The 24604-nt window shown below is 38.0% G+C and overlaps 1 protein-coding gene across 1 annotated transcript; it reads left to right on the top strand.

Moving 5' to 3' along the window:
* Positions 1–2881: 2881 nt before the first annotated feature.
* Positions 2882–6377, top strand: Smp_007510 (protein kinase; the record flags this gene model as incomplete). Its single annotated transcript, XM_018799340.1, has 10 exons — positions 2882–3255; positions 3293–3451; positions 4505–4638; positions 4681–4851; positions 4891–5080; positions 5114–5275; positions 5313–5507; positions 5541–5672; positions 5706–5827; positions 5860–6377. 10 exons carry the CDS (start codon positions 2882–2884, stop codon positions 6375–6377), a joined length of 2157 nt encoding a protein of 718 aa, XP_018651139.1.
* Positions 6378–24604: the final 18227 nt, after the last annotated feature.

Raw genomic sequence — 24604 nt, 5'->3', positions numbered from 1 at the left:
ATTCACGATACCTAGTAAGTGCTGTCCTCGTGATTCAGTTTGGTGATTTCCGTAATGTATATCAGATCTACATCCACCGTGTTCCCAATTTCCTTTTCAGATGGTATCGATTAGGCACACTAAATCTAGTTCATTTACGTTCACTCTTGCATAGACTGCCCCTCTATCTACTAATGCAACAACCCCCAGATCCCTAGAGTAAGAAGGAAACACGTAACGTCTAAAATATCTCCGTTTTCGTCGTGTTGGACAGTTTATCTTCCAGTGTCCTGTCCCTCCACATGCGAAACACTTATCATTCCTTTTACGAATCACTCGTAATGCCGCAATCTCGTGCTGCAGTTCTTCAATCTTCTTCTCAATGCTGCTTATCTCCTGACTTTCGCACGCGACCGGAGCTACTGTTCGTGTCATCAACTGCCGCGTCACCTTTGCAAGCTCACTGATATCCATAGGTTGCGCGGCGTGTACCAGTCTCAGCTGCTGGGAAACGGCAACTGGCACGCTTTCGATAAACTGCGACGCCAACAACTGTGCCTCCGACTCCTCATCCAGATTTGGCAGCGCGCGACGCAGCAACTTGGTAAGCTCGACGGCCAGCACCAGCGGATCACCATCGATCGGCAACTTCGCCACTCGGAACTTCTGCAGTGCTTCTTCTCTGTCCACTGGGCTATCGAACTCCACGATCAACCTCTCCGTGACTGCCTCCCATGTCGTCTTACCGCCCGCACCGTCCAGGCTGTCATATACTGCTTTCGCTCTGCCTCTCAGCAGCGTCCCCAGCACCACCGTCTTCGCCTTCGGCTCCTTCACTCCCACCAGCTCAGCCACGGCTTCGAACTCCTTCAGGAAGCTCATCACATCTCCGTCCTCAAATTCCTTCGGCCATGGGATCTTCATCCTTGGAGGCAGCGACACCAAATGTTGTGAATGAGAACACAGGTGAGGACAACCAACCAACTATGTATTTAGCACAAATTACAACGTTACTTGGTAAAATACAAAAACCATGCTATGATACACTATTTGCAAAATGTTCTTCAATTGCCTCAGGCTTCATTGTTCCTGGATTTTCACACAAATTGCTTTTTATTTCTGTTCTTCTCTTCTTGATCTTCTCAATCTTCTGCTGTCAGATATTCTATTCCTTACTCACCATATATACTACTTATGTTGATATCAGTAGCTCACACCACACCCCTCGTGGAGTAGCATAGGCCGCACACCACCACTCTCCATTCAACTACGTCCTGGGCAATCCTTTCCATTTCTTTTCAGTTGCTATTCATCCTTTTCATGTCTACTTCCTATTCCCCACGTATTGAGTTGTTTAGCCTTCCTCTTTTTCGTTTCTCTTCAGGACTCCGAATTAGTGCTTACCTAATGATGCAGTTTGATGATTTCCTACACACCTCCATTGTCTTCTAATTTCCTCTTCACCTCGGAGCTGCTTTGTCCTCTCCCACAGTAAGTTTTTGCTCATGGTATCCGGCCAACGGATATTCAGTATCTTACGTAGACAATTGTTTATAGATACTTGTACCTTCTTGATGATGGTCGTAGTAGTTCTCTAATTTTCAGCTCCGTACAGTAGGACTGTCTTGTCGTTCGTATTGAAGATTCTCACTTTGATATTGGTTGACAGGTGTTTTGAGTCCCATATGTTCTTCAACTGTAGAAATGTGGTCCTTACTTTGCCAATCCTCGCCTTCACATCTGCATCATATCGTACTTGTTCATCAATGATGCTTCCCAAGTGCGTGGATGTTTCCACCTCTTCCAGAGTTTCTCCATCAAGTGTGATTGGGTTGGTGTTCTTCGTGTTGTATTTGGGGACCTTGCTTTCCACCTGCAGCTCATCTAGATTTACTGCTAGTCCTAAGCCAGAGCAAAGGAGAAGGATTGGGCATGAGGACGGCAAACCCGTTCAGTAGAGAAAAATCGTGCTTAAATAACGCCAACCAGATTAAATAAATTAGACCAATATTTTTGTATAGCGATGAATAATTATTCTTACATGATGTGGTCTTGCGTTAATCCAACGGTGGTGGAAATACAAAGGAATCATTGACATACAAGTCTTTGAAAAGCAGACATTTTATAATGATAAGAGAAGCATGTCACCAGATTAATAAACTTATTCTCTTTCAAGCGAAAGAACAGATTTATATGGACGGTTTATCCTGGATTAACTTGTTAATAATCTTTGCCATGCATTCATGTTTCGCTAAATACTCTGCTTACTGAAAATTTCAAGTTCTCTTAGTCTATATCCAAAAGGATCGGCTGTAAATACACTTACTATTCATCACAAATGAAAATATAGTCATTTGATTTATGATCCCAAGCGCGCTACTTTTGTATATATGGGTGTCAGTTGTGTTTCTTCTGTAAAGTCCTAGGATGTAAGTTGTGAGGCTTCCGAAACCTAACTTTTCACACCAAAGGCCAAAGTCTCTCCGCTATGATTTGTGGGGCGATCGGTTAGTGCCACGTTTATTATTTTCAGGCTCTTAGATTAACTTCCCGTCAGTATGAATGTAGTAGTAATACATACGATGAGAGTTATCAACTTCGAGATGAATACTCAAGAAAACACAAAAAACATTCTCACCACTCGAAGGAACATGGAAACCATTCATCTAAATATTCTAGTCACAAGCACAAAAGGACAAGTGACTGGTCACCTGAAGTCTCCCCTAATGATGCTCCTAAAAGGTTTGATGTCGATTATTTTTTCCAAACAAGAATTTGTTTTAGAAAGAAAAAGCACAAAAAGCGTTCACGCAGTCATAGCAGTGGCAGGAAAGTTCCTGTTTCTAGGCGTCACTCTCCGGAATGTACGGATATCAGTTCCTTCAAGTTCCGATCCAGTCTTATGTCAGAGTTATCAAAACATCACAACTTTAGGGAGAAAATTTTAAAGGCTCAAAACGTTCATGGGACACACGAAGCCGAAGACGTTTGCCCAGTATCCACCGAACGTGATTCAAAACAATCAAATGTGAAGTGTTTCGAAGCTCCTAAATCTGAGTCCTCCCTAATCCCATTAGATGAAATAGCTTTGCCACCAGAGCCAAGTAGAAAGTTGTCAAGCTTGGTTACCTCCTCAGTCAGCACACCACTGTCTAAGGGAACTGCCATGCGAGATTCCAATCCGGATTCCACCGTAAAAGATTCTCATAGGACAGATTTGCCACAAACAAATAAGTTATTAAAAACACACCAATTACCTCTGCCTACGGAGACTCCGTAAGTGTATATTTTAGCCTATACTTACGTATTACAGGTGTGAAGATAAAAAACCGTCTATCACGGAACTCCCGCTGCCTCCTGGCTTTGACAGCTCAAACCTAGATACTATCTTTCCTAATAAGTCACCAAAGCATTCCGTCCCTGGGTCGACAGTGAAACCTGCCAGCAGGCAAAGGATAACTAAACGTCCCAAGTATGTTGTTGGTTCTCTTATCCTTCACGTTTGGTTATTTTGATTGAAAGTTGGGACGTTTGGAGATGAAAATGTATTTTCGGTCATGCACCTCACTCACTAAGTCGTATGGTACTAATTAAATTTAAGTACATCTTCATGAACCATAAAACTATCTTATAATACAAGACCAATAACATGAAAGTGGATATCCTTAAGGTAAGTAAATCACAAGCAGAGGTATTGAAAATCAGTCTTCGTTTATAAGCCAAAAAATACAACGGTCAAGTAGCAGCCTCGTGATATATTAGGTAGTTCTGTGTCAATCACCTTTGAGATGCTACTGAAATACACCAAACGTATTTCACTTTTGACTGGTAAAGATCGAAAAATTGGTCAAGTATACTGTTAAACTGATATTAGAACTGCTTATTCTGGTGTTAAAATGTACAACTAGCTAGATGTATAGTTCTATGTCCTGTAACCCCAAGCTATTATTTTTGTCGTTTAGTATCTATTATGCCATTATTTCGAACTTGTCAACTGGGACAATAAAGAATAATCCAAGAAAGTAACGCTAAGCTTCCAAACCACTTTAATTAGCCACACTTATCAGTATCAGCATATAACTTCCAGATAAGGATACATCTATGCATATGATTTCAAGTGTATGCTATTACTTATAAGACACGATCTTTAAAAGTAATTTAGTAAATCTGGCCTTTAAAATGCCGCTCAAAGATGTCGAAAATAGCCTTCAGGTAATATTAGGAGTGATCTTCAAGTTCCAGGTTACTATTACGCTTGTCACGACCTTCAGTATGTGTACCATAATGGTGTGAGTTTGTGTTGACTACTTTCCAATATGCCCATAAGATATTTAATTTTGGCCGTCAGTCTCCTGAGGTTGGTTGTTTGTAACTTAAGCCTTTCATTCACTCTGTACATATATATATATATATATATATATATATATATATATATATATATATAAATGAGACCAATTTGTTGATCGTTGGGTCACTGAAGTTTGTTGTATTTTGACTAATAGCAATTTCGCTTCTTTTTGTAAAGGATCTGCGCACTTAGAAGTAAAAGTCGTAATAATAAGACATGGGGAGAGCGTTCTGTGACGGCTTTTGACACACTAATTCAAGTTGGTGAAGGGACGTACGGCCATGTCTATAAAGCGAGAGATAAAATCACTGGTAAGTATTTACTTACTCATAGTATTACGATGTTTATTTCAGGGGAATACAAAGCACTGAAAAAAGTTAGGCTAGAAAACGAAAGGGAGGGATTTCCCATAACTGCTGTTCGAGAAATAAAAATACTTCGCCAACTCAGACACCCTAACATTGTTAATTTATGCGAGATCGTTACAGACAAGGACGATCCTACTGACTTTAAGAAAGATAAAGGTAATGCTCTTTATTATTCATTGTTTTACTCTCTACAAGGTGCTTTCTTCTTAGTTTTCGACTACATGGATCATGATCTTTATGGTATCTTAGAGTCTGGATTGGTGACTTTCAGTGAACAGCATATCGCTTCTCTGATGAAGCAGCTCTTGGATGGCCTTAGTTTTTGTCATGATAGACACTTTCTTCATCGTGACATAAAGTGTTCTAATATCCTGATTAACAACAAGTAATATAGTTAATTAAATTATTGGTTTTTCAGAGGACAGCTGAAATTAGCGGATTTTGGACTAGCACGTTTATATATCGCTGGAGACAAAGAAAGACCGTATACGAATAAAGTAATAACCCTGTGGTATCGACCTCCAGAATTACTCCTTGGTGAAGAAAGATATGGCCCAGCCGTTGACATATGGTCTTGCGGGTAAGGATAATAGTGTCACCGTTTTTATATCTCTAAGGTGCATATTAGGAGAAATGTTCACTCGTCGACCAATGTTTCAGGCTAGCGAAGAAGTTGAACAATTAGAAGTCATATCACGAATCTGTGGGTATCCAGATCCAGCTATATGGCCTAATGTTGAAAAATTACCTTTCTACTCGACAATAAAGCCTAAGAAGATGTACAGACGCAGACTCCGGGAAGAATATCACATGTAAGACTACTATGATTATTATTTCCTGCTTAGCATCCCACCACACGCTGTAGATCTCCTTGATCATATGCTCCAATTGGATCCCCAAAAGCGGTGCAGTGCCCGTGAAGCGCTAGCGTCACCGTGGTTACGGAATATTGACCCTACAAAAATTTCCCCACCAAGGTATTTATTATAGAAATATCCCATTCTTCTTAGATTACCTGTTGACCAAGATTGTCATGAAATGTGGAGCAAAAGAAGGCGACGCATGTTGCGGCAGGAGCAGGAAGTAAAGGCTCAGAGAATTAGCCGAGAGACATCCTCTTCCAAGTTCCCAGGTGGGTTATTTTCTTAAGCGTTATTTTTGTAGCTGTCACATCCCGTATTTCCATAGCAGATGCTAATTCTGTTTCAAATGGACCATCTCGAAACCAACTATATTCAACAAGTAGTAGATCTGGATCAGTCAAACAAAGCATTCCAAACAAACTCACTAGCGACGGATTTCGAGACAGTAGTTTCAACATGACACAACTCCGCCATCCTCAAATTTCTACTGATCCCACCGATTCCACTACTAATCTTAAGAATCAGCTAAGAGACTTATTGGCAGATTTCGCAGATTCTGGAATAGACCGTTTTAAAGAATCTATCACTGAAGCACTGAAAGCAAATCCTAATTTATTAAAAGGAATGCAAGAATTACTTGGTCCTAGTGATCCAAGTGAAAATGCCTCTGCTGTTCTTGCGTATATTTTATCGTTGTTGGCAGATTTAAGTAGTCAGAGCTCAACTGCTATGGAAATGAGTGATGCAAGTATCCAAACGGCATCTTCACAGATCCATCCTCAACATTTGCCACGTGACTCAAATAGTCGGTTAACCTAGTATTACTGCTACTGCCGCCACTACAGCTCTTTCTAAGGATTCCAGTATTTTGTGGTGTGAAAGTTCAACTATTGTGTGCATTATACATATATTTCAATTTTGTTGTATCTAAACTGTAAAAAATGAAATGCTTTATTGTTTTGTCCTGTTTATTTAAACGATGTGCTATTTTTAGACAGATAATGTAGATATAAAAACAGAAACTTGTGATAGACATTACTCGGAACTTAATTTTATACTGATAAATTTTCGACCCAAAAATACATGTTATTACTTGATAGTCTTTTGTTCATTTTTACTGATATCAATCCAAACTGTCTTTGTTGTGAATAAATCACTAGCAATTATTGGACCTGCATAAAGGTATTAATTAAAGAAGACAGTATCAATATTATTCCATACCACTAGGCAGTTTAGTCACGGTCTGAAAAAATTATTAGATGATTTAAAATCAATATTGCACACGTTTCAGTGTGAATTATGGAATACTGTCATATGGTGATAGTGAAACGAAAAGACACCTTCAAATGAAAATTAGGAGAGGTTCACTTTCGAAGTAAACTGACTTTCCTCTAAAATAGTTTAATAGTGATATTTTATAGAGATACTGCAAAGTAAGGTTTCATAAAAATCGCACTTCCCCACTAATAATCCCTCTTGAGTCATCATTTCAAATACCTTATATTTTGATAAGATAACGAGGAAGCTATTGTCTTCTTGAAACAATGTTTACTCAAAAATTTCCCATTGCTTTGATAACATATTTTACTTGTCGGTTATATGTATTAAAAAGAGTAACAACGAAAAGCAACAATTTTGAAGTTATTTCAGCAGTTAAACTGACATTAAAATTATCCAGGTATTTTGAATGTCAGTAATTAACTTGTGGAGTTATGTACTGATCATTCTAAAGTATTCGTAAAATATGCATCCTTAACAGTCTTTGCGAAGTCCTATGGAAGGTTAATCCCAAACGTTCTGGAAAGGCCACTTCCCATTGTATTTCTTTGAGTAGATAAAAGTGAACCGTGGTCGGCTTTTATGATCATTTATCACTAAATGTCATCGGAGATGTCCCATCTTTGGTTGTATTGTCTGATTACCATTAAACATGTAAACTAATAAATTTCACTTTTTATATACTAAGTTAATGTTGAAGCACTCATTTTTTGAATGTTCATCTTAAAGGTTTGTATCGCCAAGTGATGTGTCATAGTGGTTGTTGATCCATGTTAAACGTCTTGAGTTGAACACTCCTCAAATATATATGGACGTGCGTAAGCCTTGTTTAAATAACTACACACGAAAAAAGGGTACGACCATAGGCATTCTTTTATTTGACACCGAATATTTGATTATTTTTGTTGTATTCTGTTTTTCACAACTACTCTTTGAATTAGATAACTAAATTTTAAGAAAAAACAGCTTATTGTACGATAGAAAATGAAGTAGAAATTACTGTTCACGAAAATATTCAATTCTTTGACTAAATGGTCTCATCTTATAATCAATATTACTGTTGTGGGCAAGGTTTTTAGTTTGGGTATTCTGGTAACCCATGTTAATGACTAACAGTGTGATTGGTCCCATCATTTGTGTCATTAATTCATTCATACCTAAGTCGGTTGATTACCGTGATAACTTGATTTTCCATCTTGTATGTGCGTAAATACCTTTTTTGGTTCAGAGTTTGGTTAACTGTCAGCATATACATATTCACTGATCAGAACCAAGCTTTTAATAGCTACTCTGGTATTCTCTATAGTTGCATTGCTCGAAATTTTCAAATTTTCGAAGTTGGATTTATGTTTATAGTTATCTGCATAAATTAATACAACAGTGAATGTGTCGTGATGCTTACCTACGAATTGGTGTTTATGTAGACGAAATTGATGTCTATATTTTAGCGTCTGTGTTTTTCAACGTTTATTTATTGAAATACGATAGGTCTGTTTCATTTGCTTATAAACCTCTCAGTCAGCATGATATCCAATGATTTTCACTTGTATTAAGAACCTTATTTATGAGAGTTTCAATAGTTTAAACAGTCTTCACTAGCTAAGATCTTGGAATCCAGTACAATCAAAGCGTGCTATCTCCGAAACACATATACAGAATCATAGTTATTTATTTAGCCTCAACTAGTCAATACAGTTTACCGACACAATTCACCATCTATCTATCTCAAGACACGACATCGACTTCTTATGCTTTTGCTGATACAGGTATAACACCAAGTCTGAAAGTAGAATACTCAATTAACTTAGTTTCCGTTAGCGGCCGTTTGTATGGTGTCTGTCTCAATAAGACAGTAAGAGCTTGAGAAGACCGACATGTGCAGTTGATCCTTCATTGTTTCTGTCTATACCCTCACTGAGTGCAGTTTGGATGGAACAAAAGATTAGTTCTACAAGGAACTTTGTCACTTTTAGGAAGCCATACACTTTACTGTGGTATTCCTAGGAGGTAGGCCAAGTCAAAATAAAAACACTCATGTTGGTCTTATGGCAACCCAGATTAGCAAGTAGATAACAGTGATCGTCTCCTGAAATTATCCTCATATAACCGCTTATTCCTAGCAATCATAAATGTTGGGCAGAAAGAGAGATACTGTTTATTTTGCCAGTCCCCAACGTCCACACAACAGTGGGCATAAACAGAGCACGCCTCCATCACCCATTGTTAGGGATGCCTAGTAACAGACTGCCACACCTTCTTGAGCAGCACATGCTTGGACTGTGGTCATGCTCTACCAATGGGAGCACGCGTTTGCCTACGTCTTACTGGGCACAGAAAAGCCACAATAGGGAGATCTGTTAGATCTTAATTCAAAATGAAAGGTCAAGATTCCATTTAGGGGAGAATCAATTGAGAACTCAGTGGATCATGGAGAAGATGATTCTGACAAAGTGAATTTTGACATGATATCCAAAATGCTGCAAGTGCATCAGTGACTGTGGGTAACATTAAACTCTTAGAGAAGACAAGTATGTAGGTGTCAGTGTGAATATCTCGGGAGCACACGGAACGGTTTTATACTCTCAGTCCTGAAGATTAGAACGATGGGCAGAGTGGTTTAAAGAGTGATCCAACTAGGTTGCAGTTATCTTCCTATTATGTATTATTTCCAAACAACCGTAATTGGAAATCGAGAGAAGCCTCCCAACTCTCAATGAAATCGAAAAGTCTATATCTAATCTAGAGCGAAGGAGATTTTGTTGGGTCTAATTCTGAGGTTTTGGAGGACAGTAGTTTAGTTTTGACAGATAGATTGTCTGAGATATTAGCGTGAGTCCAAGAACTGGATCTAATCCCATTTCACTGGTTTCGACCTCTGATCATTTTATCGCGTGTGGTGCTGTCAACCCCTCAGATTATTCCGGCCACTAGACAGACCGATTCATTTGTTCTTTCGTCATCGTTCACACATTTCGTCAATTATTTGCTCCTAACCTTAGCCGTTATGTGGGCGTATGTGTGTATCACATACTCTGTGTAGCAAATGTCTTCAGCTTACTTTCTGTCTGATTATAAATGGTGTTATGCTTTACCAAATGGATTTGGGACGCTTTCCTTCTCCGCTTTGCTTTTCTGCTTCACGTCTTAGTGACATTCTGAGTAAACGAATTCGCCTGATAAATTTATCCAACTTAATCCGTATTTCTTATTACCACAGCCGCTCAAACGGGGTTAACCTATGTATGAAATACGTAATTAAGCGGGAGATTTATGTCCAACAGATATTGATTGGTTCGTTTAAACAGGGAGCCGGATCACGGGCCACTAAAGTTTCACACTATAAGAATGGACAAAAATTAACTGAGGAACCAGTTGGAAGCTAATACTCTATACCCTGTATTAATCAATAACCAACCAATGATAACAAGAATACGTGAAATGTAAATCTTGAAAAGACTTGTTTAAGATCAGAATATGGATGTATCGACTCTAGAGATACCTCTCATTCTCTATTTTCCCAGGAGTTGATTTCTCATGAGGAGGATCGCCTATCAACGTAGATAAAATAGTCCCGTTTTTAAGACTGTCAAAATGCTAAGATGTTCGAAGCGCGTTCCTTTACCCGTAAATGGAAATTGCTTATTCAGGAATAATCTGTGTCGACTCATAAACTAGCAATAGGGAGTGAAGTAGTTGAATGCGTTGATCACTTCACTTGTTTCAGAACTTTCATTAAGCCTGGTGAGCTAGTGTCTAATGAAAGCTGGGTTAACCTTCGACATATGCAGTCATTTATAACGTAGGCGAGATATCCTTCTGTCAAACAAATGGTATATATACTGCTCAGCAACCTATTCTGTTCTATCCTTTATATGTGGAACATGGTTCGTGAAAGTACAAGACATGTGTAGTCAGAGTTTTCGATCCTGAATATCTTCGGAGGATTGTTAATGTATCATGGATAAGCCGAATGAGGAATGTTGAGCACAGGATAATAGGCAAATATGACAAACCGGTTGATCAATTTGTTAATTCTCATCAACTGAAGTGGCTAAGACGTGTGTTACGTAACCTTAACCACTGACTACCTTGACGCCTGATGATTTAGCAGTATGAGTAGGTTGGAAAAATATAGATTGGCCAAAACAAGATATGACATTAATCTATGAAGTCATTGACTTAGTCTTAGCCATGCTGAGAGGTACAGGTTACTTAGTTGGCTCCTCATGATAATAGCGATCAGTGGTTGAGGATTTTGGATGACAAAGCTCCTAATCATTATCAAAGGAGCAGATGAATTAACTCTTTATCTTGTTCTAGATTTTGAATTCCAGTATTAATTCATACGTATTTTTCCACTCAAACTTTTTTGCCCAGATTTCCAATATTCAGTCATCTTCATTGTGATTATTATATACTTCTCGTTGTGTTGACATGAGATGGCGACTTGAGCCAACACAATTCTGTGTTAGGCTCTATGTTGATAATGGCTGACTGTTATGATCCTTGAAACACACTTCATATACAGTAGAGCGAACCGAATGTTAGCTTCTGAAAACTCATTCGTAGTTGACAGTGAATGGAAAACAACCGTTAGTTAAGTTGAGTGAATAGTTGTCTTTCGATAGGATATTTATTGATAGCTTCCAATATCTATCTCTACAATAAGTATTCTGTAGTGTTTCCTTACTTTTGTAACTAACGCATTTACAGTTTGTTCTGTATACTGTTCGGTTGGGATCTACGACAACGTAACTAACGTAATGGGGATGATGTTTGGGTATGTCATTTTTCCATGATGAATGAATGCTAAGTTTTTCTACCGAATTGACTTCAATCGTTGTTATCTAAGTTATGATCACTCTCTAATTCGTTTCTTTGACTGATAAAAATCTTGTTCATCTGTTTTAATTACTGGTAAACCGATATATAATAGAAACGACATATTTGTAATATCTTTAGAAGTAAATAAGCCGATTTTTCATCGTTCCTTAATCGTACATGGGTCCCTTCAGAGAATAATCCTCATTTTTATTGTAAAAAATCTATCTAATATTCAACTTATTTGAAATTATCAAGTATAGTCTTTGTAATGATACATATTACACACATATTGCACAGTCTTTAAACAATGGCTTTTTTGTAGTTATTCTGAATTTCGGCGGTTCTTTTGGATGTTTTTTCATGTTTTTACATCTTATAGATAATAAATGTGTTATAAATCATGGATCAGTGAACTCTATCTAACTGATGTATTATTTTGTCTAAAGACTTTTGGCCATTGACTAAAAGAAGAAGCGAAGTATTATTAGCAGCTTCTAGTTTCATTGAAGTCAGCCGATCGGCTATGTTAAATAACATCATTATTATAGCGTTAACCATTTGTAAAATGTGCTTTTTCTCAGAAAGTTACTTACTTACTTACTTACTTACGCCTGTTACCCCTCGTCGAGGAGCATAGGCTGCTCACCAGCATTCTCCATCCAACTCTATCCTGTGCCTTCCTTTCCAGTTGTTATTCATCTTTTTCATATCTGCTTCTATTTCCCGACGTAATGTGTTCTTTGGCCTTCCTCTTTTCCGCTTCCCTTCCGGATTCCAAGTAAGGGATTGCCTTGTAATGCATATTGGTGATTTCCTTAATGTATGTCCGATCCACTTCCAATGTCTTTTCCTAATTTCCTCCTCAGCTGGAAGCTGGTTTATCCTCTCCCATAAAATGCTGTTGCCGATAGTATCCGGCCAATGGATGTTGAGTATTTTGCGTAGACAACTGTTTATAAATACTTGTACCTTCCTGATGATGGTCGTAGTAGTTCTCCACGTTTCAGCTCCATACAGTAGGACTGTCTTGACGTTCGTATTGAAGATTCTGACTTTGAAATTAGTTGATAGTTGTTTTGAGTTCCATATGTTCTTCAATTGTAGAAATGCTGCTCTTGCTTTGCCAATCCTCATCTTTACATCTGCATCCGATCCTCCTTGTTTATCAACGATTCTCCCCAGGTACGTGAATGTTTCCACCTCTTCCAGAAAGTTAGATAGGAGATAAATCCTTCTCATTGAGAGTTATGTGCATAGGCTATGAGTTTGATTTCATCAAAACTATGGTTGAAGCCTTTTCGAATTTACTTTATTACACCTTTCAAACTTCAGTAAAGAGATGATGAAGTCAGTTTTCGGAACAATAATCCTGTTTTCATTTTGAAAATAAGCTTTGTTTCCAATTTTGAAGCTACTTATAAGTAGTCAAAATTATTTTGTATCGAAAAGATATTTGATTTAGAAACATCGGAGAAACAAGTATGTTCGTTAAGTGACGCCGTATCTAGGTTGAACTCAGTAGAAATCCTTTTTCAAATAACTCTTTTGCTGTTCAATAACTTTTATGATTTAATTTTACCATAGTTCATGGTTCCAATTCTTGCTACATACTACTTATCTCCGTCCGCATAAATGGTGGACACATTACCAGTAACCATAATTGGGTTATATCTATTACGAATCATTTACAATAATGCCGTAGGAAAGATTTTATTGAATTCTGTATATTCATTTTGTTTAAGATAATAGATTCTCAGAAAAATGTAATCTCAATTGAGATTCGAACTAATACTAATGTGAGTACATATCTGAATTGTTTGTGTTGCATGTGTAATTTACTAGTCCCAATTTCAATGACCTACACTTTCACCTTAATTCAGGAGGGCAGATATAAAATATAATAAAACAAAATTCAAGTTTGTTATCCACTAATATATTTCATGATTTTTAAATCTTCAGTTTCATGTATTCTTCGGTAAAGTTTCGAATTTTACTGGAAATATGTATTGATCACATGTGTATTAGTGAAGGTAAACAAAAAGTTTGGTACTTCATGTTGACTTATTTTGATTATTTTATTTATTTAAACACATAAATATTGGTACAAAAAGGCACCAGATAAATATGCGCCTCACAAATCAAATGAGATTTGTGTGAGGGCTGTGATACTGCTCAGGTGCCCAGACTGAGGCAGGTGGTTTTCATAGGAGGCCACACCCCGAGCCTTTGACCTGAAGGTCTAGTCCACAAGGCAGTGGAGCATCTTAATGAGATGCAATCCCATGGTAGCCGGTGATCAATGATTGGGTCATACGTCATTTGTTCCTTCAGGTTACTGGAGCCCATGTGCACCATTGGTTTGGAATCAGGGTTTTCCAACTCCCCTAGGTGGATCCTCCACATCCACCAACCCGGTTAAAGCGCCGGACATTCGCTTTTCGTCCTCTCACTTTTGTGAACAACACCCCCACCACAAGAAGGCAGTGAGTAGGACTTCCCTGACAGAGGCTATATATTCGCGTGGCCATGTGAGAGCATTTGGAGAGGGAGAGCGGACTCTCGCCACTCTCGGCCGTACCAGGGCATTTGATTCAGTCAGTCAGTCAGCTACAACGTAGGACCAGGCACATATATGCATCGGTCCAAGTTGCCATACCTCGTTAGCACAACAAGATCAACACCGGATTCATAGCAGTTAATTTAGTGGTGGTGGTAGTATATAAATTATAGGTTGTATATAAGGATATAGTATAGGAAGGAAGTTATGAAGCAATTTTAATCTCAAGGTTTAAGGGAAGATAAAGAGTGTATACACCTACGCCATTGTGATCGATTCTGAGCCATGTCACTTAGGGTTCCAACCATTGGTTACGATAGTCACGCGGACCCCAACCAGGTAGTCTGCATCTGCCAACATGGCTTAGGCTAGAAGTTAGTGACTTCAAGCACTGATGCCATGTTTTGGTTTGGTCGCCCCTAACTCTCTTCCAACCATCCCCAATACTAGCCAGCATAGCGCGTTGTGGTAATCGGTGTTCAGGCATACGTAACACGTGGCCCAACCATCTCAGTCGATGAAGATTCATGACCTCATCAACTGATTTACCATCATCCCCTAATACCCTGCAACTAACCTCACTATTACTTACCCGATGATCCCAGCAGATGCGAGCAATATTTCTAAGGCATCTGTGGTCAAATACTAGTAACTTACGAGTATCTTCTACTCTTAATGGCCATGTTTCGCAGCCGTAAAGTAGAACAGAGCGAACTGCTGCGCAGTATACTCGTCCCTTAATTGATAGACGGATATCTCGTCTTCGTCATAGGTGACGTAAGTTGGCAAAAGCCAAACGAGCTTTTTGAATCCGTGCTGAGATTTCGTCAGGCACCAACCCATTAGGGCTGATCAGACTTCCAAGATAAGTGAAGTTGTCGACGCGTTCGACTACTTCACTCCCTATCCTTAGTTCAGGTGTTGACGTAGGCCAGTCCTGGAGTAACAATTTACATTTGGATGGGGAGAAACGCATCCCAAACATCCTGGCATTGTCGCTCAATGCTACCAAAAGACTCGGCACTTTATCAGCGACTTCACCGAGCAGAACCACGTCATCTGCGTATTTTAAGTTGATAAGCGGACCTCCTGGTAGGAGATCAATTCCTGAAAATTCAGTCGACGAGAACGTTATTTCCAGCAGTAGGTTTATAATGAAGTTAAACAAAAATGGAAATAGTGGACAGCCTTGCCGGACACCACTTGAGGTTGTAAAATCAGATAATAGTTCACCATAAGCTCTCACTCGACTGGTAGTGTTCTAGTTAAGAGACTTCACAAGGTTTATGTACTTCTGAGGTGCACCTTTCAATAACAGACACTGACACAGAACCTCTCAGTCTACAGAGTCAAATTCTGCTTTTAAGTCGAGAAAAAATATCATTGTCGGACGCCGATAAGCATGCCTGTGTTCTTAAACCTGACAAATGGTGAATACTTGGTCGATGTAGCCACGACCAGGACTGAAGCCAGAATGATTTCCTTGTGTTTGCAGTTCATGAGTCTTAGTTAGGCGCCCAATAATTATTGAGGCTAGTATTTTAGATGCTGTGTTAGTCAGACTAATCCCTCTATGGTTATCGCAGGATGATTTGGACCCCTTCTTATATATTGGGACAATCAGTGATTGTGACCAGTCGGATGGGATTACATCCGTCTCCCAGATTTTAGCCAGAATATTAGTCAACCTAATCGCTGAAATTGGACCACCATATTTAAAGACCTCTGGAGCCAATCCATCAGGACCAGCTGCTCTTCCTCATTTCAGATTAGTTATAGTCTTTTGAACTTCAAGTAGGGTCGGGGGGCCTACTTCAATGTTCCATTCAGGTTTTCTGGGAATAGTGGGTAGTTATGCAGTAGCTGAAGGCCAGCTAAACTGCTCCTTAAAGTGTTCCGCCCATCGTTCTAAACGTTTGGGTTGAGAGCAGATAAGGGTTCCGTCTTTTTCCGAGATCGTCTCACTTACACTTGACTTCTTAATTCCGGTTTCTTTTATTAGTCTGAATAGTTGCCTGGTGTTGCCTACAGCCGCTGCCTTTTCCATCTCTTTTGCTTTCGTTGCCCACCACTGCTCACGATCGTTCCTTAGACTTTTAGTTAACCTAGATCTAATTTGTTTACGCTCTTCGTCGTCTTCACGGTCTGATGGGATGAATTTACGCGAATCCATCAGTGAAATAGACTTAGAAGAAATCCACTGGTTTTTTGGAGCCCTATAGTTTAAATGACTAATAGATGTTACTGCTGTTTCCACAGCTGTTCGTATATCTTTCCAAGCAGCATCTGGGTCAGTCTCATTTACAGAACTGCCTAGATGTGAACTCAGTTGTTTCTGGAATTCGCATTTGGCTTTCTCGTCCTCCAGTTCAATCCTAATGGGTCTTCTTAGTGTAGTTTTCCTGCGTCCATTGAGGCGCAGACAAATGCGCGCTCGTATTAAAGCGCGATCAGAGTCTAAACAAGTATTCCAATACGAGCGACAATCTTCTATTGAGACTCTCCAACGACGACTGATGACAATATGGTCTATTTGAGTCCATCGTTGGTTTGGTGCAGGTAGTCGCCATGTTAGACGATGTCTCTCCTTATGTTTAAAGTTTGTGTTTGCTAAAAATAAACGATTGTCTGAGCATAGTTGCAACAGACGATCACCATTATCGGTTCGTTGAGCCGGAATACTAAAACACCCACCTAAATGTCTTTCTGTTTGATTTAAGCTGCCTACCTGGGCATTAAAGTCACCCGCTACGACTACTATGTCTGAGCGCTTAGCTTTCTGAAGAAGCTTAGAGAGCTTTTTGTAAAAGTCACCTTTCACTTCATCATGGCTGCAGTCAGTGGGAGGGTAGGCAGAAACGACGAAAGGGCAACGACGTGTGTCCCTATCCTTCCGAGTTCTTACGGAGCCATTTAGCCGGACAGCACACAGGCGACTGTCAACGGGGATCCATTCTAGTAGTGCCTGTTCTGCCCTTATACTTAGTGCTATGCCTACACCTGCAAGTCCACGAGAACTAGCCAACGGGTTGCCAGATACACGGAGGGTGTATTTCGTTGGCTGTCCATTTTGGCGAGGTGAGGTTAAGTGAATGACCATACTGGGATCCTGTATGCGTGTTTCGGAGACACAGCATACATCGATGGTACGAGATTCTAGGGTCTTAGACAAGGAGGCCTGTTGACCGATTTGACTTTGAGTACGTACGTTGAAGGCTCCAATGTGTAGTTTGGAGCGAGGTTTTAGTAGACCTGGGACAGCGTTTCGCGCACTAGAATCGTTGGCCATGGTGACACTTGAGGAGGAAACCGAAAGAGGAAGTTTAGTGTTGAAAGTCAAGGTAGAAGGAATAGTAGGAATTGAAGAAGGAGATTGATTATGAATACAGTGGTCTTGAGTGCTGTTAGAGGTATGAGGGCAGTTATCACTTCCCGGTTGCCCACACCGTGGAAGGGTTCTTCTAGGGGTACCTGAAAAGGAAATTGGGTTAGAAGTGGTCTTAATGACCTGAGAGCGTGACCGCAGTGCCCAAGGGACAACTGCTTGAGGTCGGTCACACACGACCTTTTTGTGGGGGATTTTTGACGTGTTAGCTCCGTTCTTCAAAGGACCTTACCGCCGGAGACGGATATCCGTGGGATAAGGCGAGGTGTGCATTTTTAGGGTCGACCTTTTCTAACCCCACCCCTCCTTGTGGGAAGGCAGCATCGCTGTCATGCTGGTTGTCTGAAGGAAACACCTTACTGCTGTCACACCTCTGTACAGTCAGCAGTACGACTTCGCCTTCGGACCTTGGGTTTGCTGCTTTTAGTCTCACCGCTCTTCAAACGACCTGCCTGGCATGGTAGGACCTTAAGGAACGATTGTTCCAGCCAGTATAGCTCGATTGACTCATCACGATAGGCAAGCCCGACCACCACATCAAGGTAGCAGCAGCGGTCGGGGGGCATTTGATTACACTTTATTAAATAAAGATATCATCCAATGGAATTGAAACGAAAGACTTGGAACAAGTCTGTAGTTATTATATCTAATGCAAAATTCTTGTATGTTATTTATAAGAGCTGTGTGATTAGTATAGCCATGATTTTTCATGATCATATGAATATCAGTAACTAAATTTTTACTTAAAATGATAATTACTTTTAATTATAATCAATAAATATCGATTTAGTGAATACTGATATTTTAATAGTTCATTGTTTAATATTATTCTCATGATTATATGTTTCAATGAAATTGCCTATTTACACTTAAATGTGATAGTTTGTAGAGTAAAACTGAATTATTAAATATGTGAATTTTTATTTTTACATAGTTTTACTAAACAAAGAAAACCCCCTTATCATATGCTCACTGGTGACTGGCTCCATTAGGTATTTCCTGGAGTTCTAGTGAGAAGCAGTAACCAGTGGAGTTCAACCAAGTCTGTTGGGAGATATCAACTCACTGAAGACATTGGCTAAATGGTTGCTCAACTTCGTGGATTGGTTGAAGCTAGACATTACCACAATCAGATGCTGGCTCAGTGGTCTATCGGTCAAGTGGCGCGAGACTGGTAGGTCCTGGGTTCGAGTCTCGCGAGGCGGGATCGTGGATGCGCACTGCTGAGGAGTCCCACAACAGGACGAAACGGCCGTTCAGTGCTTCCAGGTTTTCTACGGTGGTCTAGATTCAATTAACTCATGAATTCAACTATATATAAAGAAATTAAGGTTTCATTATGACGTAATCAATTCATTCCACATTTAATAACCTTTTCGGTTTCGTTTCTCATTAATATTTACTATTTTGTAAATATACTTTTATATTAAAGATAATCTTTCTTTATGTGGGCAGAAAGATAACATATATGTAATAAATTGTTAAATTTAATTTTATTACTATTCACTTAACTACAGTCATTGTCAATGTAATAACACTGGAGTGAATTTAAATTCATACACTGTTAAGATTGAAAAAAAATACTTTTTATTTTTTTCACAGTAGTTGATCAGTATACTATACATCATTTAAACAATAAAATTATGTTCATGATAAAAACTATGATTTATAAGTTTTATATCTCGAACTTAGATTCTTAGCATGTCGCGTAATACTTGAGCACTCGAACGGTAGAACCCTCCCAAGTCGAGAAATCAAAAGACAGAAGATAAGTAGAAGGCATGTTATTCCAAACAGTGTCAAATATTGTACAAAAATCTCATGTATTTATAGTTTTTGGCTGAAAGCAAATCATCATTTCGGACAGCCAATAGGCACATAGGAGGGGCTTCTTATTCATCCAATAGGGAAGCTACACGTTGACATTCTAAAATGTTACTTCAGTGGTGATTAGATGGAATGTCTTCGGCTCTTTTCTGGGCTTCTTGAGTATGCCAACGAGCCATCCTTACAATAAGCATTAACTAAATAGTTTTTAAGTGAACTTACTAGCATTTTGTTCGATTGGTATGCCGTTTATTTTGTAATGAAACTAACCGGCGTTAAGTTAGTAGCTTAAGTATTGACGACATTCACCTTTATAAAGCTAAAATTTAGATTATTCATAGCTGGAGACTAAAACTGTACTATCGTTACATGATATTAACTGTTTCTGAGTAATTAATTATTCTACATTTTACCTATTCATAAAATTCCAGGTTCAAACAATTTAAATAGCATGAAACTTTTATAGTAATACTACTTTAAAAATAATTTCTATCAACAAATGGTGGTAAAAAACGAACAGTTGAAAATTACAAAGCATCTCTGATGCTGTTTATTTTGGTTAACTATTTTTCTGTGATGATAAGTCATTCGACCTAACATTAGTTATACCTAGATGACTGACTACTATTTACATTTGACTCATTAGAATTGCTACTCAAAGCCTAATCAACTATGAAATAAAGATTATGGTAATAATGATGAGAATCATGCGTCGAAGTTTCTAACAAAGCAAATACCTGTTATGGTATTTATCATAACTAAACGTTCAACACTAAATTTATATTTTCTCATACACAAAATATTGCGCCAACACATCAACCTTAAGCTCATGTAATTTAAATTCAGAACTAAAGTACGCATACCTTCTTCTAGTGAGTGGGTGTCTAGATGGCCAAACCCTAATTTATTTTGTGTAGAACTGTATTTCTATACTTTAATAACCTTTCATACATATTCTGTTTGAAATAAATCTCGGTAGTTTTAATAATAAGGCGTGTTGGGTTGGCCCAACAGATTTGATAGAATTATGAGAACAGATGGATTGACTTAACGATTCCTATTTCTCTCTACAGTCGGCTTGTAATGAACCATTTTTTGTAGTTCTATCAAAGTTAACAAATTTCGGCGAAATTTTGTTTTATTATCTGTGTAGTTTGAATAATTTTTTCTGGTTAGCGTTTTTTTAGCGAGTTGGTTTTCTACGGGCAAGGGCAGCATTTCTACAATTGAAGAACATATGGAACTCAAAACAACTATCAACTAATTTCAAAGTCAGAATCTTCAATACGAACGTCAAGACAGTCCTACTGTATGGAGCTGAAACGTGGAGAACTACTACGACCATCATCAGGAAGGTACAAGTATTTATAAACAGTTGTCTACGCAAAATACTCAACATCCATTGGCCGGATACTATCGGCAACAGCATTTTATGGGAGAGGATAAACCAGCTTCCAGCTGAGGAGGAAATTAGGAAAAGACATTGGAAGTGGATCGGACATACATTAAGGAAATCACCAATATGCATTACAAGGCAATCCCTTACTTGGAATCCGGAAGGGAAGCGGAAAAGAGGAAGGCCAAAGAACACATTACGTCGGGAAATAGAAGCAGATATGAAAAAGATGAATAACAACTGGAAAGGAAGGCACAGGATAGAGTTGGATGGAGAATGCTGGTGAGCAGCCTATGCTCCTCGACGAGGGGTAACAGGCGTAAGTAGGTAATCTGTGTAGTTTGATTATGAAACTTTTAATACCTACCTAAACATCATCATCCGAATCAACTTCAAAGTTAGCTATTAACATTTTTCCCTGAATAACTTGGAGGTTATTTTGTCGATATTAAATCTGATTGGTTGTGGACACCACTTGTCCTGAGATTCCCTGTGCCTTGATTTCAATTCTTCTCTCTGACCTGAGTTTTGCAGTAATGGTTATGCATAATTTTTATATTCAGTTAATAAATTGGTTATATTTTATTACGTTTATGAACTGCTGAAAGTCATTTCCTAAAAGTTCTTGAGGAACAAACTGTTAGTCAGTTGAGGAAAAATTCTAATAGTTTACTGCCATCTGTAATTTTTACTAATGTTGTCTAGAATGATAGTATGAACTTCATGATTAAATTATGCAGTGTAAAAAAATGCAATCTAATCAAAATCATCATCCTGAACCATAAAAATTTTCAGTCATCTCAACATTTACAGAGTTGTCACCGTATTCGATCCATTTGGACATCAATGAAATATCAATTAGTATTTCAGAATAGCTATACATGAAACAAACAATCGACAGTTCATCGTATTCTATTATCAAAAGTCGCTCAACAATCGATTAATCAATAAATCTAGTATGTTTCGGTTGTCTTATTTGATATTCAAATAAATATAAAAAAGTCTTCACAATAATTGGACACATTTCTTACAGTGCTTGTTTAAAATGCTTCAAATGTGACTACATATTGAATCCTTATTAATTTTTCTAGACAAAAAGATTGATTAGAAATATTGAAATAACTTTCAGTCAATAGAGTAAACCAGACTAATTTAGATCATTTTGATTATTCTCAATGGATGAATTTATCTTAAAACTAAAATATTAGACTGTTGTTGTAAAAAGGAGACTTTCACTGTTAAATTAAGAAACATCATAGATCTTTTACTGAATACATAAATATCCTGGTATTTGCATTCTCATACCATCCATTTATGATCGTCTTAGATTGCAAAATCTGCAACAAATTTTATTTATTCAAGACAATTTTATACACTCTACACGATAATTAATCGTTCACAATTGGCTTATCTAATTCTTCTTAGCTTATCTTAAAAAAGAATGAAAAAAATGAGTTGATCTAAGCTAGATCACTATTGATATTCTAGAAGCATCGTAAGGCTGTTTCATCCTAGTATGGGACTATTCAGCTATGCCCATCCACGGCTCAGTGGTCTAAAATTGGACGTTAGCGCGAAGCCAAACGTCCTGGGATCCAGTCATTATCACATTTGCTAACCTTTTAGCGAAATTTATTCAGCATCCACCCCTATCTACTATATCTGACCTAATTCATATTATTCTACATATTACGTAATTTCTGATTTGTAATCCCATTGTTCTATCTCACCCTATGTCAACTGTATTTATTCTGATCATTTATCTTACGATTTTATTTCACTTATAAACTGATTCAAGTTAATACTTCATATTAGTCATTCCAACATTAACGATTCGATTTAATTTTATATTACAAACTGTTTCCAATTGAAGACTGAAAACTCAAAATGTTGATCGTTAGCGCATAGATTAAACTCATTTATTGTTTATGAGTTGATGATATTTAAATTAAGATGTTCGTTCGCGTTTGAATATCTTATTTGCATTGTCATTTTAAACACTTTAATAGTTAGTTGAGTATTCGAATCTCAAGATATACCTATCGAAAGAATTGATAAGCATACAGACATACGCATAAAAGTCACCACTTGATTCAATCCCATAATTATTTTGGTATTGTAAGTGATTTTCCCTGTACATTATTCATCAACCGCTTGGAAATTTACACGGCAGAAAAAAAGATGAATTTTACAATACCGTGGAATCTCATTTATAAATGATATTTTTAAATAATGAAGTTTGAAACTGGTTCGAAAATTGAGATGTGGAAGTACATAGCGGAAACAAGGAAGTCAGATGTTTAATTTTTTATACAAACTATTGAAGGTCAACATTTAATAGTACAATACCTGTCTTTTTTTGAAATCCTATTAAGCACGGTCAATATTTGAAAGCAGCAAGAACAGTGAACGTAGTACAATAATTTGAATTCCTTTGCTTCGTAGTGTCTCTTCAGTCACTTGAAACTTAGGAATAATAGTATCAGTTATTTGAGAGCAATGTCAATGGCGTGTCCTTTATTAAGTATATGAAGGAAAATAACACTAATAAATTATGCAGCGAAATGACTATATTGAGGCAATCCACACAGGATGCAAAGGTACCAAATAAGGTTGATCAAAATTAAGTGCAGAATATAAATAAAGGGTTAATTCAAACTTTTAATAATTGAATCTATACCTGTTGCACTAGCTGGTGACTAGCGGGACTCAGTAGCTTAGTGGATAACACGTTGGAAGTTTGAGATGAAAACAACTGAGACTCGATGTGAACATCAACACTAGGATAAAGGTATGTCCAATTAATCAGTCACAGAAAGGACAAAACGCGCGTTCTGGATTTCAGAACTAACCACATTCCATCTATTTTACAAAAGATAGACCAATTTATTTAGAAACGTCCAAAAATGTACTCGGATTTATTGTAAGTTAAGTTTTACAATTGAAAGATGGGTAAATATATACTTTTAAAATAAGTCAACAGTTGATACAACATATCATGAGATATTAATGAATTATATTTGTTTATATAGTTACTAGAAAACGTTCATTCAAAGTGAGTCATCTCGGAAGTGAATGTAACCCGATTTAATGTGGACGATCAAGATGTGTAGGTGAAATAATTCCCGACGTAGTGTGTTGTTTTGCCTTCTTGTTTTCCGTTTCCCTTCAGGATTCCGAATTAGCGCTTGCCTCATGATGCAGTTTGATGATTTCTGTAATGTATGTCCTATACACTTCCATCGTCTTCTCATTTCCTCTCCAGCTGGAAGTTGCTTTGTTCGCTCACACAGTAGGCTGTTGCTGATGGTATCCGGCCAACGAAAATTCAGTATCTTAAGTAGACAATTGTTTATAAATACTTGTACCTCTTAGATGGTGGTTGTGATAGTTCACCAATTTACAGCTCCGTACAGTAGAAGTCTTGACGTTCACATTGAAGATTCTCACTTTGATATTGGTTGACGGTTCTTTTGAACCCCATATGTTCTTCAGTTGTCGGAATGCTGTCCTTACTTTGCCAATCCTAGCATTTACATCTGCATCGGATCTTCCTCGTTCATCGATGATGCTTTCTAGGTATGTGAAAGTTTCCACCTCTTCGAGAGTTTCTCCATCAATTGTGATTGAGTTGGTGTTCTTCGTGTTGTATTTGTTGATCTTCCTTTATCTCTTGTGTATGTTGAGGCATACTGATGCAGAGGCTTGTGCTAAAGTGGTTGTCTTGGCCTGCATTTGTTGATGTGTATGGAATAGATTTTATTTATTTAATCACATAT

Source organism: Schistosoma mansoni, chromosome 3 (genome assembly GCF_000237925.1).
Source record: "Schistosoma mansoni strain Puerto Rico chromosome 3, complete genome".
NCBI lineage: Eukaryota > Metazoa > Platyhelminthes > Trematoda > Strigeidida > Schistosomatidae > Schistosoma > Schistosoma mansoni.
The sequence above is the reverse complement of the archived record's forward strand: the minus strand, read 5'-3'. Positions and strand labels throughout refer to the sequence as shown.